Genomic DNA, 20,309 nt, shown 5'->3' with positions numbered 1-20,309 from the left:
CCATTGGCAGCCCTAGTTATTTCCGTGTGTCTTTCAAACTAGTTATGAACAATAGGGGATGCATATGTGATGCATGCCTCACTTAATTAATGCCACTCGTTTTTTTGTTTTTTATGACTTATAGAATTTTTCATAATAATTTTTATTATTAAAGTAACCTAAATTTTATTAAATTATAGATGGGTACGTAATTACTTAAAATATGATCAACTAGTTGAAAATGACATCCTCGTGAGCCCTATGAATGGGATTTTAATTTATAAATGAGGAATAAGAACATGGAGTCAAAAAGCACTATTAAAATGACTTTGAATAAGAAATAAATTTGATTCGCCCAATTTAACTTTAGAGTTAACACACAACACGAAAAAATGTCATATTTGACAGATCAAGGTATCAAAATTTTCATTGTCGAATTTTTTTCTTTTCTTTCAAGAGGTCGAAACTGTCAAATTAATGGAGGATGGGAGAAATTCGACAATTTTAAACCTCGAATCGGGAAACATAAAAAATTTCGATAGACATGGGCAGTTGAAATTCGATTTCTAAAATTCGTTGGCCTTGGCCCGTTGAATATTTCTGTCAAATTTTGCGATTTTCACATAGTAAAGACATGATAAACTATAATGCTAGATGATTTCATAGGTCATATCTTTCATAATATGCATTCTAAAGTTTGTCCATTGGCCCACCATAGAGTCATTTTGCCTCCTCGATTTCTTGTCTATGAGTTGTGGTCATGATATTTGACCATCTATGTCCTAATATTCATATTTTATAGGATGTGACATTGTCAATCACTTTCTTTATATTACCAAGTACATTAAAATTATATTTCAGATATTTTAGCTAATAATCAAAATCACTAAATTTACACTAATTAGATCAACATACTTGAAAATATAAGAAATATACTTGACAAAATCAAATTTATTTTCATAAGTAAGAAAAAATGATGATTTCCCTAATTTCCTCGACCATTCACTTTTATGTGTCCCTATAAAGCATGGTTTTTGTAGATAAAGGAGGCACATGTGATGAAGAGTGTTAGTAAAAGCTACCATTAATTTATTTGAGCACTAATAATGTGTGTGAGGTGATAAACCAACAACCATAGCTATAGGGTTGTTTGTTCCCTTGTGAGGCTTTTTAAAGTAATCATTGTGGATTGCTAAGTTTTGTAGATTGTTCTTAATTAGTGAAAGTTATATGTGGACTTATGAAAACTAACTCATATACAAACACGTAATTCTAACCATTTAAACATGAGAAAACCTAGTGATATGTGATGCATATGTATAATTTTTTGATAATTGAATTTTGTGTTTTAACAGTAGGGATTGTATGTTTTTATGAAGAGTTGTGATAATTTGACTCTCTTTTTTCGTATGCTCTCATCATAGAACCGTAGATCCTTTGTTTTGGGATACTCAAAAAAAGATTTATTGTTTTGTAATTGTCAGGTCAGATAGCGAACAAAGATCGTATGAGAAAAGAGAGTCAGAAAATCACGATTCTTTTATAAAAGTCTTTTTCATGAATGAACGGATGGATCCTATTTTAATATATTTTCTTTTCGAAAAATGAGTTTTGGGGACATGAGGACACATATTTTAAACACGCTTGAGTCAACTAAGGTATCATCGAGTTGAAAATTCTTGACAATCCGAAAGTAGATTCAAATGAGTCAAATTGAATATATATTAAATTTATTAAATATTTTAAATTTTAAAATTATATTATTACTGAAAAATAGTTTCGATTCAACTTGATGAGTTTTGAGACATGGGAAAATCAAAAGAAGTAAAAAATACTTTTCTTTAATAACTAAACCACATTAATAGATATAGAATACAAATATTTTTTTAGGATATTTTAATAAAGGAAAAATTATGAAAAGAGGGTTAAATATTTTAATATTTACAAAATAAAATAAAAATCTATTTTTTTTAAATGACCAAAAAGAATTAAGTCCACATAGTCCAATGTTTTATAGCTTGCTTTAACACCCCGGCAAATTAGCCCCACTTAAAATGCTGGACAGTCCAGCGACTTATTAAAACACTTGACTGTCCAACGACTTATTTCTTTTTTGATAATTTTTGAAAAATTAAGTTTTTTTTTTTCTTATAAATATTAAAATATTTAATCCTTTTCTAGTAATTTTTTCCTTTAATAAGTATAAGTTGGTACAACCAAAATTGAACCTTAGTTAACAAGTTTCGGGTCGAATCACGGGTTCAATTGTTTCTAGCTTTCAACCACAAAACATTGTTACGTATAAGAAATTAGATAATCCAGAAAAGATACAAAACATCCTAGACAAAAGGTCTTTCTTTCCACGTCCTTCCATGATCCAAACTCAAACATAAAAACCCATTCTCATCTTTTTTTTCTTTCACCTCTCAACCACACTTCTTCTTCTTTTGTAGAACTTTCTTCGTATCAACGTAAGGACATGTCGAAGATATATCCAACGGAGAATAAACATCGTGAACCCATTAAACAACGTGACGCTGTCCCGTCGGTTATGACTGTTTGGAAGAAATCGACTATGTCGTTCCAAGGTACTGATGGGTTCACAGTGTTTAATCGTGACGGAAGGTTGGCTTTTCGTGTCGATAATTATTCGAGGAAGAGCAGAGGGCTTGTTCTAATGGATGGATCTGGGAGAGTCTTACTTACTCTTAGGCCTCAGGTAATGTTGTTCATGTTTATATATATATATATATATTAATTACTAACTATATATTAATTACTAAAAACTAAGTTAAAATAAGAAAAAATATGATTAAAATACTTGCATTAATTTTTCCTTTTAATGGGTATAAATTTATTAGAAAAGAAGGAAAAACATGTAGGGGGGTGATAATTTCTTTCTTAGAGTTTGTAAATCGCTTTCTTCTCATCTGTCGAAGTGAACACATTGCCAAACCACACAAATGTTGTTGCATGTGTTCTCTTATTTCTAAATGATTTTTTCCTCACAGGTCTGTGAGCAAATTCAATAACAGCCCAACAGTTCTTTAACATGTGGAGCAAATGACATTAATAATAGAAAGAAAAATTTTCTCTCGTGCTGACAAGTCCTCTGCCCACAAATTTTAATTTTGAGTCTTAAAATCTTAAAATAGGTCATTAAGATCACATGGATTATTACATTATCAATCTAACTCCACACCGTTCTAGATTTTATAAAAAAACTCATATTCAAATATATATATATATATATATTTCAAGCTTGATCCATAAAATAAAAAATGAACAGTGTCAAGGCCACCAGGTAATCAAATTTAAAATTAAAATTCAACACTGAAAAATAAAGTTTTTTTAATTTTATTTTAAATATCTTAGATTTTCATCCTCTACAACCTGGTGGAATCGAATTATGTTTTTGAATGTCATAAGATGATCTGATTAAGAAATTTTCGTTTTCCACTCTTATTGTTGATGTCGTTTGTACCACGTGTCCAAGGATTGTCTGCAAGTAAATTTGCTCACAGTACTGTCACAAGGGAAAAAAAAAACTCCTTATTTCTATCACCATTGTGGTTTTACTTTTTTAAAATTGTTGTTTGACGTTTCAATAAAGATAAGTGGCGAAGTACATGCTTTGTTGGCTGTCAGTCACTTAGGTTGACGAGGCATCCAAGGCAACTAGGACCCACACGTGTGTAAATGAGTCGGTCCGATGATAACGATGGTTTAGAGGTTATTCTAGAATGAGCGAGATTTTCGATGTGAATCATCTTTCATATTGGTCCGGAGGAGATCCAATAGAATTTAAGACATTTTGAAAACATCAGCCAACATGGATTGAATCTTTATATATATATATAATAGTAAATTATTTGTTATCTTAATAGAAATATGATCTTTTGACCTTCTAATCACCTTATTTTATGAAAATTATATATTTTTAAAAAAAATATGAACTTATAAATAAGTAGAATCTACCTATTTATTTCATGCAAGGAGAGAAGACTCAAACTAGAAATAAAATAAAACTTAAAGAAATTGATCTTAGAAGAGTTTGTAAGTAAAAGTAAGTTTCTTCACATAAATAGCTTATCTTAAAGATAAAAATAAAATAGAGAGCTTTTATTTTATATTAGTTTTTACTTTTTTTGCTATATTAAATTAATGAAATTATACAAAATACACCAAATAAGAATGCAAGTATACCAAAAAAACGACTCTGAAAGATAAGATGGTTTCTAACGCAATCTCATACCTACATACCTTGAACATAATCAGTCTTTTAAGAATTCAAAGAGCTTCTTCAAAGTAGTAACTAGTAAAAGAGATTAAAGGGTGTGATCAGCAAATAGAATTGTTATCTACACCTCAAACATCATATTTAATGTTAAAGTTTGATGTATAATGTTGAGGGGTTTTGCTAATTTATGCCTATAGAGCACACATTAAAGTGCAATAAATATACTTTGAAAATAAGCATTTAAAGGTATTTTAATAAAAAAATATTTCTTTAAGAGCATTTTTCATGCAAATTTCAAATTTTAAAGTGTATTTATTGCACTTTCATGTGTGACAAGACCCAAAAATGAGATATTTTTAAAATTTTGACCAACTTTTGGTGAAATCACGATTCCAGCTTATTGTTCATTTTAATTACCAAAACGTGATTGGTAATGAGATTGGAGGTTTTAAAGTGACAAACTTGTAGGTTTTGCTACTTTTAGCGAGACCATCACTATACAAACCAGTGAGTTTGTCACTTTAAACCTGCGATCTCATCGTTTGAAAATCCTATGATTTCACACGATCACATTCACATTTTGGTAATTAAAATGAATAGTCAGTTGAAATTGTAATTTCGTCAAATTCAACTCATGTAATGGTAATTTACGAAAACATGACTAAACTTTTGATGAAATTATGATTTGGTGTGACTATATACGCACTCTAGAAATAATTGTTCCTTATAGAATTACTTTCATTGATAATTTCTTTATATTCTTGCAGATTTTAAGCATGCAATACCAATGGAATGGATTTAAAGGAGAAGATGGAAGTAAAAAAAGTCTAAGGACTCCTCCAATCTTCTCAATGAGAAGGCGATCGATGCTTCAAAGCAACGACGAAGTTGATATCTTCATGGGTGGCTCTATAAATCATGTCACGACGCCAGATTTCAAGATCGAAGGGTCCTTTAGTAGGCGAAGTTGCAAGATTAGAGGCCCCATGGGTGAGGTGGTAGCAGAGATATCAAGGAAGAAAGTAAATACCACAATTTTGTTAAGTGACGATGTATTTAGTCTCATTGTACAACCGGGCTTCGACTCTGAGCTGATCATGGCTTTTGTGATCATCTTGGATCGTATCTGCCAAAAACCATCCACCCCAATCTTGTGTTCTTAACTGTATATCAGAGAAATAAATATATGTATTAATGTAATAATGTACATGCATGAGATACATTTTATCATTGTTATGGTATATATCATCACATATCTTAAAGATTTATATTAGTGTCAATTAATATGAACTACATCGATTGAATTAAAAATAAAACATTATTATGATATATGTCATCAGATATCTTAAAGATTTATATTAGCGTCAATTAATATGAACTACATCGATTGAATTAAAAATAAAACGATATCTAATTATTAGGATAAATGCTAAAAGTATGATAGTACTTTGAAGTTTGAATTTTCATCCTTACGGACGGGTTTCACATTTTAACTGAGGGTTTCGAGTTTTTTTACGAGCCACCTTTGCTGAATAGATTGATCCCGATCCTTAGATAAGTTAGATTAGATTGAGTTGATTATATTAATCTTGTTGTGGGTTCCATGTGATCTCATATTTCATTCTTCCTTACTAGTATATATAATAATGCCATAGAATGGGCGATGTAAAGATTAAACAAAACACTTGCTTATGTAAGAGCAAATATAATAATATTTGCTCTTTTGTACAATTTGAAGAAGAATGTTATCTAGTTGTCCGTACTCCCAACATATAATGTTTAAAACTCGTTGAGTCGACTCAAAATTTTGCCCATTTGACTCAATTGGATTTTAATGTATTCCACTTAGGGTGGCAACTTGGGTGGGCTAACCCAAACTCAACCCAATCAATAGGTGAGCCTGGGTTGAGTTATGTAGAAGATGAGTGAGCCTAGACTAGAATATCTCAACCCGAACTCAATTCAGGTTGAGAGTTCATGCAACCCATCTCAATTCGGGATATATATATTTGATTTTAAACTTTTTTTTTTTTCTATCTAGTTATCTGTTCTTAAATATATTTGTAAAACTAAGGAAAAAAATATTTTTATGTAAATTTATTGCTATATATGTTTGTAGATGATAATAGTACAGCTTTTTGAAGAGGAAGAGTCCAATTCGTCGAAAGTTATTTAACTCGGGCTAATCCGATTTTAGAACCTCAATCATGGATTGACCTCATTGAGGTTCTACAACTTCGGTTGAGTTTGGGTTTACCCTCCAGCCAGCCCAACCCGTCCATGTTGTAGCCCTAATTCCACTCCCCAACTGAAACTAATCAGTTGAGTCAATTAGGAAGTCCACTGAGTTAACTCATCAAACGGTCAAGTTATTTGGATATAAAATATTTATTTGGAGAATGAAACTAAATATTTTATTTATTTTAAAAATACTAAAAACTGCTTTATAAGTATTCATGAACTTAATAGGTTTTAATTTGACTCGTCTGAATCAACTCTCGAGTTGTTGACCTGACTCAATATTTATTTAAACTGAGTTTTAAAATTTTAAAATTATGATTTGGACTCCCAACCAAATCCGTACCGATGCAAATAAACATAGAAAATGTTTGAAGTGTAAGACCAACAGTGGGATAATAATCAAAATCACTAGGCATGTGAGTTAGGTGCAATGGTAGAAAGCCTATTTGATTACCCTACCATCATTCCCTAAGGGGATCATTGAGTTGACTTTACTTCCGGAAAATGAGAAAGAAATGACATTTGGTATATATATATATAGACAAATCATTAGGGTACAAAATTCTTCCAACTTAAATTATTTGTTCCGTTCGGTTTACGATGAAATTTGTAGATATTTTTAGAGTGCAATTATATAGAATTTAGACCTATAATTCAGTTGATTTGATACATTGCAAAGTAATTTTAAGATTGTGATTTCTAGTCCAACTTACTCATAAAATAAAATAAAAAGAGAAATTATATATCTTTGTCTTTGTAACTTACGTTTATATAATTTTTAAAAATCTTTTATAATATTATGTTTGGTCCTGCCTACATCACTTCAATTGAAAATTATAAGAATATGATTCCTTCGAGACTTCACAGAGGTTCTTTTGCATTAGATAGGCATGTATCAGTATTTGGTAGTGATGTCTATATTTCATCTAATTATCAAAACACATGTTATTGATTATATCATAATTCACTTGTTTCTTGGGGACGAACGTCATCATTGTTTTGACCTTAGGTTTCTTATGTTCTTCTTATCGGGAAGATCGTGTAAACCTGGAGAGTTCATTTTCCAATACCCAAATTAGGATGATGGATATTCAAATAGCTTGAGTAATCGACCCAAGCTGAACTTTTGAAGGGTAACCGAGTCCACTCTTACTCATTTGAGTTGATTTGTCCAAGTTTAAAATTCATACTACCTGGCATCCAAGATAAATCCCTTGAAGACGGTCAGTTAGGAGTGTCAATGGGTCGGTTCCAATTTTAAAATAAGTGGAATCAAAACCATAAAAAATCATAGGTACCCATCGGTTCCGGTTCTCAAGAATCAAATGAGAAAAGTTATTCAAAATCATCATATAAAAAAAATTCCTTCTAAAAAATAACATATTATTTATAAAGTATAAACTTAATAATAATTTGGTCCACTAAAATGATAATTTAATGACTTTTATTTTCAAATATTAAAATTTATTACCTTTACAAGTAATAAATTTAAAAAGAAATGACTCATCTTAAGTTCAAATATTTAATTTATATAAAATTTGAAGAATTTTATGTCATATATGTTAATTTTAAAATATAGGATTACCTTGAATCATGTATAATGTAAAAAGAAATGACAAAATAAATTGATTCCAAGTACCTATCGGATAGAATCTAATGGTTCCGGTTCTTATCGGTTCGATTCCATATTAGACCCGACTCTAATCAGTTCCAATAAAAAGGGAACTAGAACCGGGGCTTTCGATTTTGGTTCCGGGTAAATGGGTACCCATTGACACCCCTAAGGCCAGTTCCACAAGTCCACCCCACCAAATGAAACAAACATAACCTCAGACGAGTGGGAGGACTGAGGACACAATACCAACTTTGCAAAAGAATTGAAGAAGGCTCTTCTCTCTTTGTCCGTACTCCCAACTTCACCTCTACAGTTGCAAACAAACTTGGACAATGTTGAACAGTGACTCACTTTAATCTCTCCATCTTCAACAATCTCTTAACATTTTAAAATAATTATGTGAAAATTATAACAATTTCTTAAATTAATTATGGAAACATATCGAACAGTAAATACTAACTTTTGCAACTCGTGCAAATGCACGTGCCACCCGCTAGTACTCTAGTATTATATAGTTACAGGCAGGCTATTATCGTAGAGGAGAATAACCATGGTTGGAGGATAATTTTATTGAAAAAAAATGGAACAAAACAAAAAAGTCGACGTTCAACAAACAAGCTTCCCAAAACTGGGAAAGCCTGAAAATAGTTTAGGCCATTTTCCTTTTGAGATGGGTACGCTGAACATGAACCCTCAACCTGGCAGTTGAATTGCAAGATGTCAACTGAGCTATGGTTGCAAGACCAAAAAATCTTGATGTTTACAATGGAAAAGCCTGTTTTCAATGAGATCAATAACTCGGTGCTGGCAGGAATTAAACCCAAGTCAATGGTATCACCACCCAAAGACTTTGCCAACTACGCTAGTTGGAACTTAGCCATTTCTTGCTTATGTCCATTTCGACATTTTGCATAATCAGACAGTTCCCAAACAATCATAAGACAGTCAAACATACTTTCGAATGCCCAAAAAGGGAAGCCAGCTTGGAGTAACATTCCCAAGCGCTACCTCCACGATTTCAACATTCCTCTAGGGTGGAGAGTGGTGTGTGTGTGTGTGTGTGTGTGTGTGTGCTCGTTAGCGTGCATGGGTGTTGTGTGTCTAAATCCAATGCCAAGATTAGAGAAAATTGAATAAAATGGGCATTCCTTCTTTTAACAAGCCAACACCAGGAAAGATAGTGAACAAAGAAAACAGGAAAATGAAACACAGCTGTGTATTATCCAGCACAGATCACAAAAAAAAAAGAGAGGATTTGATCAGTTGGGTATCTTCAAAACCAACAAAGGGAGTTATAGAATCAAAAGTGATCCTGTTAAGCAAAACAATAATTTTAACCTTTTTTAATCGTGGAGTCTGATTGGACATTGATGACATCATCATCATTATCTCTATGAGAAAAGCTTTCGATACTCATCAGCCTCTTGACACATTTCCTCGCTACTCCTGTCTTTCCTTTCCTTATCCAAATCAAGCTTCTGCTGCAGCTCCTTTTCCTTCACATCTAACTACACAACAAGATCAACCGACAGAGAATAAGCTCACCACAAAATCCAAAGTGAGGATAACGTGAAAGAGAAGGCGCCTGTACAAAAACTTACAGCATCATAAATCTCGTCATTATTAAAGAAGTCACCAACTTTCCGTGGCAAGATATGAATGTGGACATGAGGTACTGTTTGTCCTGCCTGGGGACCATCCTGAAGTGCAAAAGAAGAATCAAGAGGTTAATATTACAATATTAAATTTGGTGCATATGTTGTGCACGCAAGAACGTTACAGAAACCTACCCTAAGTGCCACTCTTACTTTGTGCAATTGGGACATCTCCCAAGAATAGCCATACCATTCTTCCCCATTTTACCAGCCATAACAACCTTATTTGGTCCAGAATCTTTTAAAGTAGTCCTTGAAAATGTCAGAAACGGAGAATGTTCCCTTTTATGTACCATAATGATTATATAGAAACTTATACGATATACAAATGAATGGTTTAGAATAGATTAGAAATCGTGCCGATTATGTAGAGAATTATCTGAGCTGGATAACTGGAAAGAATGGATTGAATGCCATTTAAAGAAGAAAAGTAATTCCCCTTGTTTTCCATGGAAACTCATTATAGATGTTTCTATGGCAGAAGGGTAGTAAAAACTTAGCATGACCTAAAACATAGATTTAAACATTATTAAGTATTTTGGGGGTCGATGTTTTGTTTTGGTCTTGACGGAGACCGCAATGTCTCAATCAAAATATTTTGAACCAATTTGAAACTTTAAACCATGATTGTAACCTTAGAAGTTGAGAGGATTACATTTCCCTCTTCCATACTATGGAAACCTCAGTCTGGATCAGATCCCCCCCTTGTGGGTCGGTTCCAATCTCTCCTGGATTGGTTTTCGGGTTTTGGTTATTTTTAAGGTATTATGATACCACCAGAGTTACCTCCTAGTTTAACGGTTTAGGAACCAAAGTTGACTCCGGATTAATATAGAGGCGGAATCTGGTGAAGCGTTGATGGACTCTACCCTACTGATCCAAAGTTTCTCTTTCCTCCTTCCTGTAAGCACTAGTGCGGTACCTGCCAAGAGTTCTCCGACGCTCAAGTTAAAGTTGTAAAAGAATAACAATAATAACTGATAGAACTCTGTTCTTCCTCAATCGGCCAAAAAAGATCCTTTAGGCTCTGTCAATTCCTCTATTTATAGATCCTTCCTTCAAATCAGGATTTCCCCCTCTAACGAGATGTGATCCTGGAGAATCCTATAATTACCAGGATCCTAAATGGAATTGGGATCTTTGGGATTGGATCCACGATTCCAAGGAGATCTCCTCCAAAATCTCCGGACTTGACACGCATAAGTCAAGATTGTGCAACTTCCCAGACCAAGCCTGCCCTACTAGGTAGATCAAGTATTCACTAGTGCTACCCTGCCCTACCAGCCAGGTTGGACGCCTTCTATCTTGGTTTGTCTTGCTGCTGGGCAGCGCTGGGAATGCTAACTTACACATAGTACCACTTAACTGGTGTGGACACGTGTACAGTCTGGATAATCATGCAATTATTACCCTCTACAATTAGGTTATAGAACCAGAATGTGTTAAGCGTCAGTCCAACTGATCGGTCGGTTTTGACTAAGATTCATTACTCTATATTGACCCATTTGCTAGGTTATTGAAAATGAAAATTGATTGTGTATGATTGATGGAACAACACCACCACCGTCTTAGCCCAAAGTATTGGGGTTGGCTAAATGAATCTTGGTTATTGAAAGTAAATTCATATATGCTTTCATAGTTTCACTATCTCTATATCTTTTTGAGGACCTTCAACTTGAATATTTTTTATTGCGACTGTAATCGGCCTTTTTTGAACATGTCCAAACCATCTCAATTGACTTTCTCTTAGTTTATCTCCTGTTAGAGCCACTCTACATTTTCTTGAAATGCATTCATTTCTAATTTTATCTTCCTAGTCTTTTTTTTTTGTAAGTATAATTCAGTCAACAACGGATTGGAGGTCGAGCTGACCAATTAGATACAAAAACTGTGGATGCAAAAATCCACTCACTCCTGATTTGCCTAGGGATTTGTGTTTGATGACTCTTCATCCGGTTGTGGATGCCCCTACACCACAGCCATTCTGATGCCCAAGTTAGCACAAACAGTCAAATTGGCAGAGTAAAGGTGTAAATTGTGTACCTTTACCTCTGAGAGATCCTTTTTTATGGAGAAACTAGGGGATCTTGATAGGATCCCCCTTTCCTGATTTAATCTTCCTAAATTTTCACAATTACATGATTTGATTTGATTTACTCCTTCAATCAATTTTCATGGATCTCTCTCTGGATAAGAACTGATTCAGAGGATGTTTGACTTTCCTGATTTTCTGGGATTTGATATGTCGTGCCACGTGGAGATGATTCCAACTTATCATCTCATAGGTACGCCAGCCAGATCACCTACTTCCGAATATTCGAGACCATTGCCTCTGGAAAGGTAAACACAGTCTCTCAGAACTCCCAGTTTTGTTCTTGATCCCAAGGTCACACGTGGCAACATCTTAGAGCACCACGATTTTATCCTCCACAAAAACCAACACGCTGTACATTCCTCACACACCCAATACCCCAAGAACAACTTACTCCTCACATCTGATATACAAAACCATTCCCACCTACCTAAGAAATCCTTCAAAACACACCTCTAAATTCTTCAAAAATTGTCCACCAATAGAATAGTAACCCGAATATTGAAATCACTATTTCCTCTAGTGAATGCTCAAGGTCCATAAGTTCTTGTCCTTCCATATTCCCCAACAGATTGCAAACAACGCTATGCTCTATTAAAATAGGTTTAGTTTCCAAAATAATCAATCCCTGCTACAAAAACTAGAAGGACCATCAACTAGTGTAGGTTGTTGGAAGTGCCCGATGTACATAGCAACATACCATCAATAGGCAAAAAGGGTGCAAAAATGAAAATCAAAGAAGACAAGAAATTACTCTCATGGTAATCTTACTTGGATTGTAAGTGTAAGCGATGATGCCTTATGATACTGCTCAAGCTGACCCCCAACCTTCTGTGCTGTGAGCCACAAATCAGTAGTCTCATCACTAGTGAGATCAACAAAGCGCTTCACTTCGCGCCTCGGACAGACAAGCACATGTAAATAATGTCAAGTTGAACAATTGGAATGTTGAAGAATAGAACTAGTCAGACCATAAGACAATTTTTAAAAATTTATGGCAAATCACATCCCAACAACATGCATTCTACCATGCACTAGACGCTTGATAGGAAAATTGCATGCATCCATACACACAATCATCATCAAAACCTTATCCCAAGTATTTGAGATCAACTAAATGAATCTTGTTCCTCCATTCCGCTCTTCTCAGAGCCATGTAATTTGGGTGCATGCATCCATGTTCATAGATACATATTTATGTGAATATTACCTAGGTATGCCCATATCAACATCACAAGAACCTTTAAAGGTGTATTCATGTACAAAATGACACATGTTTATATGTTGAAATACAAAGGCATGCCCATAATCTTTTTCCCATGTGTACACTTATGTACTCAAGTGTGCGTACCTCTGTGTGCATTTGAGAAATAAACATAAGATTCTACATATTATACATGTACTACAGATCATGCATAAGTTGCACACTATGGGCACACAAAAATTACTCAAATATTCAATAACATGAATAGATACTTGAGAATATACATATGTATCTTGGTATGACCATTCATAGATAAATTCCCATTTAAAGTAAGAAATAGAGCCCATGTAGGAAGATTTATACGTGCATGCATGTCTGGTGTCTATGGGTGTATAAGCATTTACAGATGTCCACTGACATTATAAAAGGAAGTCACTGAAATAAAATAAAATAAAAAATCCAACTTAGGCCATCCACATATATAAATCTGTGAATGCATTAAGCCAATAAGATGAACTCATTCCAATAGAACAAGGATATGACCTGCACAAGGACAAGAAAAGAAACATCAATCAAAAAGATAAGTTGTTCTAAAATTATAAGCAAAGAAAGGACAAAGAGAAAAAAAAAATCTATTGCGCTTGACCATGACATGTTATCATATATAGGCATGATACACAATGACGTAAATCATATAAGAAAGTCCATACACAGTAACGGGATACTGAATTGCGTAAGTATTCAAGACAACATAAAGTCCACCCACATTAATGATATTCAAAAAAAGTGCCTTCTAGTGGTTCAGAGTTACTAAAAATTAAAAGACACTAAAGTTACTAACAAAATGAATAATGTGACTAAAATTAGCTGAAACATCAGTATCACTACAGGTAACTGATGCTGAGACCAATTTTAAACGCCAAGTGTGGTGATACAGTTGCTGAATTTTTTTGTGGCTAGTTATAAAACTTTGAGTTTGGGCAAATATAAGAGGGGAAAGGTAAAAATATGTTTGGTGAAGACCCTTGAGTACTTGTGAAGGAGCTGCCCCGTCAAAGTGGTGATTGTAATTTTATCCTCTGATTTTTCCACTATTTGCATCTTATTGTTGATCCCTAAAATGGTGATTCAACATGATTATCTACTTGTTTGGACTTCACATACTAAGAAGTAGGATTCTAACTTCACAATTAGCCTGATATATTTCTAGATACTTCAATTGTACCTCCTTGAAAAACCTTTCTCCCTAGTGCATACCCCAAATTAGATTCATCTTCAAAAGCTCTTGCACTTTGTGTAAGCCATCAATAAATCATCATTTCTACATGAATCATTTACTCTTAGACTTGTGTAGACACCCCGATTTGAACGGGCCCCCACTTGAAAGGGCCCAAAAACAACAATCTTTCAATAAAATTGGCCAACAGGCTTCAAAAGCCCGAATCATTCAAATATGGTATTTTGATCGAACCGAGGCCCCCAAGACCCCCTAAGGGGCTAGTGGACCCATAAAAAAGGACTTGACCTACCCCCACCTTCATCGCTACCCAAAAATACTCGATTTTCAATAAAACTCACCAATGGTCCTAAAAAGCCCGACTCGCCAACACGTGGCATTTTGATCAATCCAATATGTTCAAAAACCTCAAAAAATGAATAAAATAAAAAAACGAGACTTGGGACACTTATCATTTCCCCCATCTTCACCGCTCCATCTCCGAAACAAAAAATACCCCAAGCCCATCTACGGCCCACCAACCTTCAACTCTCGTAAATCAATCTTTCACCTCCCCTCCCCTAACCTAAGTTCAACCCCATTTTACCTAAACCCTAAAACCTACCCACCATCAAAAATCCAATCCAAAATGACCCCAACCAATTCCTATAACCCAAAAACTTTTCTAAAACCCAAGCCCAATACCCTTAAGCCCAAATCCATATCTAATTTATATCCAACCTACAACCCTAACCCATAAACCACTACCCACATCAAAGCAATCATCACTTTTTCATAAAAAATGACACATGTCATCACCCCATCTCACCTCCCTCATCAAACCACCAACTCCCATCACCTTTCTCTAAAAAATTAACTACCCCACTACTTTTTCTCTAAAATAATCACATCAACCCACACCTCCCCCTAACCTACTATCATCATTCCCTACTAACCAACCACCACCTTCCCCTAATCTACCATCTCTACAACCTAAACCTATACCCCTCCTCTCAAATCAAACACCTCCCCCTAACCTACTATCATCACTCCCTACTAACCAACCACCACCTTCCCCTAATCTACCATCTCTACAACCTAAACCTACACCCCTCCTCAAACACTCATTCTCTCCCATCAATAAATTTAAACCCCTAATCTCCACACATCTTGCCACATGTCACCATCTCCTTCACCCTCCCAACCACTCTCTTACACTTAAACCAAACACCACTCAATTACAACCACCCTCTTAAACACCCATCATCTCACCTCACCAAACACTCCACCCAAATGGTTTGGGTAAGATCCAAACCATTTGGATCAAAACACAACTCATTTACCTCCATTACATAATTACCCCTCCCAACTCCTAATTTCATATCCCCCATCCTCAAAACTCATGTCATTCTCTACTCTCCCAACATTTCACCCCATCTTACCCCTAAAATAACTCCCAAACTCTATAAAACCCCCCTCATTCTCAACTCTCACTACCTAATGAAAATTTGAAAAAAGCTTCATCTAAAAAAATTCTCTACTCTCAACTCTCAACCCTAAATACTCAACTCTTAATTTTCTCTTAACTCTCAACTCTCTCAAGCAAGTCAATGAAAGTCAAAGAAGGTCAAGAAGAATAAGATGGGCTTTAGACAAGAATCACCCTCTTTCTCCTCCCCACTTCCCTCTTCTACTTCTCCCCCTCTCTACACCTACACATACACCACCAATGGCTTGAACCATCAAAGGACCCCTTTTTCAATAAGGGTGCCCTCAATGGTTTGAATCAATATCAAAGTCCCTCATACTTGAGGGCACATATCGGATTTTTCGATTTTATTTTATTTTATTTTTATTTTAAAAAATGGACCGAATCCGAGGCTACCACCATGGTGGATGGAGTAGGGTACCTAACACCTTCCCTACTCCATAAAATGAGCCCCCTTACCTAAAATCAAAAGTTGGACCAAATGAGTCATATCCGTACGAGAGTCACCAAAATGCCAAAATTGACATATTTTTCAAAAAAAATGTAATCCGGGTGACCATTCACACTCATTTCAAATATGAATGGTGGCGACTCCAAAATCCCCCAAAGTGAATGATATATTCAAAATAGAATAAATCATGTGACCACAGCTTGGCGACTCCACTAGGGATGACTCTAAAAAGAGTCAAAGAGCTACTGACATCTATATCCTCAGTAGTTGGCAAAAACACATAAATCATCGAAATAACAAAGGTTTTTCAAAAATGTTCATATTATGTGCAATGGAGTCGTCAAGCTGTGGATACGTGATTTATTCATTTTTGAATATATCAACCACTTTGGGAGGGGTTTGGAGTCGCCACCATTCATATTTGAAATGGGTGTGAATGGTCACCCGGATTGCATTTTTTTGAAAAATCATGTTTTTTTGGCATTTGACGACTCTTGTACGGATATGGCTCATTTGGTTCAACTTTTGATTCAAGGTAAGGGGGTCTAATTTATGGAGTAGGGAATGTGTTAGGCACCCTACTCCATCCACCATTGGTGGTAACCTTGAACTCGGTCCATTTTCAAAAATAAAAAATAAAATAAAAGAAAATCGGAAATATCCGATGTGTGTCTTCAAGTTTGAGGAACTTTGATGTTGGTTCAAACCATTAAGGGCACCCTTATTGAAAAATGGGCCCTTTGATGACTCAAACCATTGTGATGTGTGTGCAAAAGTGTAGAGAAGGGGGTGTAAGAAGAAGAGGGAAAGTTGGACAGGAGAGAGAGAGGTGATCCTTGTCCAAAGCCCGCCTTGTTCTTTTTTACCTTATTTGACTTTCTTCAAAAGATGAGTCTTCTTTGAATTTCCTTGACTTGTTTATGAGAGTTGAGAGTTGAGTATTGAAGATTAAGAGTTGAGAGTTTAGAGGGATGAGTATGATAGTGAGAGAGAGTGATTTTTCTTATGAGACTTGGGGGTTTTTCTCAAATTTTCATTAGGTAGTGAGAGTTGAGAATAAGGGGGGTTTTATAAAGTTTTGGAGTTATTTTTAGGAGTAAGATGGGGTGAAATGTTGGGAGAATAGAGAATGACATGAGTTTTGTGGGTGGGAGGTATGAAATTAGGAGTTGAGAGAGGGGTAATTATGTAATGGAGATAAATGGGTTATGTTTTGATCCAAATGGTTTGGATCTTACCCAAACCATTTGGGTGGAGTGTTTGGTGAGGTGAGATGATGGGTGTTTAAGAGGGTGGTTGTAATTGAGTGGTGTTTGGTTTAAGAGAATGGAGGGTGTAAGAGGGTGGTTGGGAGGGTGAGGGAGATGGTAACATGTGGCAAGATGTGTGGAGATTAGGGGTTTAAATTTAATTGATGGGAGAATGAGTGTTTAATTTGAGAAAATGGGTGTAGGTTTAGGTTGTAGAGATGGGTTTGTACGTAATGATAAGGGTAAATTAGGGGAAGGTGATGGTTGGTTAGTAGGGAGTGATGATAGTAGGTCGGGGGGTGTGGGTTGATGTGATTTTTTTAGAGAAAAAGTAATGGGGTAGTTAATTTTTTAGAGAAGGAGATGGGAGTCGGTGGTTTGATGAGGTGATGACATGTGTCATTTTTGATGAAAAAGTGATGATTGGTTTGATGTTGGTAGTGATTTGTAGGTTAGGGTTAATGGGTTGGATATGGATAAAGGCTTAAGGGTATTGGGCTTGGGTTTTAGGAAGGGTTTTGGATTTTAGGAATTGGTTGGAGTCATTTTGGATTAGGTTTTCAAGGGTGGGTATGTTTTAGGTGATGTGGGATTAAATTTAGGTTAGGGGTTAAGGTGAGAAACGCATTTTGTGTGTGTTGAGGGTTCGTGGGCTTTTAGATGGGCTTCGGATAATTTGATTCGAGGTGGAGCGGTGAAGATTGTGGAAAGTGGTGAGTATCCCAAGTCTCATTTTACATTTATTTATCTTTTTAGGGATTTTGGGGATCATTGGATTGATCAAAACGCCACGTGTTGGCAAATCGGACTTTTTAAGCCCGTTGGTGAATTTATCAAAAAATCGAGTATTTTTGCTTTGGAAGCGGAGCAGTGGGGGTTGGAGAGGGGTAGGTCAAGTCCTTTTGGTGGGTCCACTAAACCACTAAGAGGTCTCAGGGGCCTCGGTTCGGTCAAAATGCCATATTTGAGTGATTCGGGCTTTTGAGACCCGTTGGCCAATTTTATTGAAAGATTGTTGTTTTTGGACCCTTTCAAGTGGGAGCCCGTTCAAATTGGGGTGTCTACAACTTGAATTATATAAACCATCTCTTCGACAACTCTCGGCATGATACAAACCTAACCAACACTCCAAAACTAGCTAGGCCACACCCTACAACCGATGTTAGTAATGGCCAACTCTGTAGTGCTTTCACTCAGTCATCCCATTCAGATCAACATTGTACTTTTCACTCTTGTACTCCTCTCTATTAAAGGCCCCAATACATGATAATGGATATGATACCATTCCATACTAGCCTAAATAATCCCAAAAGCACCTAAGCAATAATTGTGCTTAAAATTAAACCCTTATCTCTTCAGTTCGTAACTCAGCAACTGAGTATAATAGAAGGAAATTTTTTTTACCATGTACAGATCACACCCCAACCGACAACCCATTGTAGCAGAATTGAAAATTAATAAGTTAAACCAAGATTCACAAAATACCAATATATCATTGTTCATGTTATTGATTTCTCATCATTGGCAAGAATCAAACTACATATAGAAAGATTAAAAAAAAAAAACCCTAAAATCAAATTGGAAAATTAAGCAACCAAACATATAAAATGGAGAAGAACTTGGAGAATTAGTACAAACCAGGAAAAAGAGGCCTGAGATTGACCATAGCGAAGGAGAAATGAGTGGAGTAGAATACTTCTTTCTCATGTATTTTATACGGTCCGAACATATAAAACTCCTCCTTTGATGCCATAATCTGTAATTACAGATCGTTAGGTATAAAATTAAGGGAATCGAGAGATTTAATTTGTTCTTCGATTGATAAGGCTTGGGTTCAATTACAGAATTCGATGGAGTTGAAGACGTTCGGATTCTTCTGCAACAGGAGAGAGGAAAGGTAGCACGAAGGTTGCTAAAATGCGCTTTGGGTGTAGTAAGCACCTTCGAAGAATAGTCCACCAACTGCTTTACCATAAAACCGCCATTCATTGCTGTTTATCTTCTTTTTTTCTTCCTTAAGTGGGTCTAAGGTTTCCCCTAAGGTTTTGAGAACCGGTTTTGGATCGAATCGGTGCCCTGAAGTCCGGTGTGACTCAGTTGATCCGATCCAACTGACGTGGACCAAAAAGGGGTACAGATCCGATCCAACTGATGTAGACAAGTCATCTCCCACATCCTATCTTCTTGTTCTAATATGAATCATAGATGTTAATCTGTAATAACGAATGTGGATCCGTGAATGTACCTCAATCTTGAGGGAATCATGTAAATATATATGTATGTATATGTGATTGGTGCAGATAAAAATCTTACTTCATTCCTAAAATTTTGTTTAAATGTTGATCAATCATGCAAAAAAATCTAAAAACTAGGGTACGTTTTCTAGATCAAGACCTCCTAACAATCAAGCTAGTAAGGTTAAATAGTTAAATGAGAAATGAGAAAAAAAAAATGTGTACATTGTTTATGCTTTTTATTTATTTATTATTATTTTTTTTTGTTAATGAAGGATATCTGGGCCAGCTTGTGAGTACCAGACTAGTCCCTACGCCCTGCACTCAGACTATACCCCACTACGTGGAGCGGTGCGTGGCTACCAAGATTTTTTATGGGTAGTGGGATTTGAACTTGAGACCATAGAAAGAGCAGATTCCTTGACCCTAAGTTACTATCTTTTATTTATATGTTCTTCTTGTTAATGTTCAATCTTAATTTATTTATAGAAATCTTTTATAAAATTTTGTAATTTTCTCTGGTCGGCAATTTCTTAAATTTAGTCATAATTATTTCATGTACAATTTGACTTCTAATTATTTTAGTTTATTTTCAATTGTATTTCTAAGACTCCTGATATTAAATGTCTCCATATCCTTCCCT

At 35.2% G+C, this 20,309-nt stretch overlaps 2 protein-coding genes across 2 annotated transcripts; one reads left to right on the top strand and one right to left on the bottom strand.

Moving 5' to 3' along the window:
• Positions 1-2,335: 2,335 nt before the first annotated feature.
• LOC147397094 (protein LURP-one-related 5-like) lies at positions 2,336-5,487 on the top strand. The gene is made up of 2 exons (XM_086449585.1): positions 2,336-2,698; positions 4,987-5,487. Exons 1-2 carry the CDS (start codon positions 2,459-2,461, stop codon positions 5,380-5,382), a joined length of 636 nt encoding a protein of 211 aa, XP_086305711.1. The 5' UTR covers positions 2,336-2,458; the 3' UTR covers positions 5,383-5,487.
• Positions 5,488-9,204: 3,717 nt separating this feature from the next.
• Positions 9,205-19,449, bottom strand: FHIT (FRAGILE HISTIDINE TRIAD). Its single transcript, XM_086452538.1, has 5 exons — positions 19,275-19,449; positions 19,069-19,188; positions 12,594-12,740; positions 9,677-9,775; positions 9,205-9,583 (listed from the first exon to the last, which is right to left on the bottom strand). Exons 1-5 carry the CDS (start codon positions 19,419-19,421, stop codon positions 9,467-9,469), a joined length of 630 nt encoding a protein of 209 aa, XP_086308664.1. The 5' UTR covers positions 19,422-19,449; the 3' UTR covers positions 9,205-9,466.
• Positions 19,450-20,309: the final 860 nt, after the last annotated feature.

This window comes from Akebia trifoliata, chromosome 8, assembly GCF_017979445.1.
Source record: "Akebia trifoliata isolate Shusen 1 chromosome 8, ASM1797944v1, whole genome shotgun sequence".
Lineage (NCBI taxonomy): Eukaryota > Viridiplantae > Streptophyta > Magnoliopsida > Ranunculales > Lardizabalaceae > Akebia > Akebia trifoliata.
Note: the sequence above shows the minus strand (reverse complement) of the source record. Positions and strands in the feature narration are given on the sequence as shown.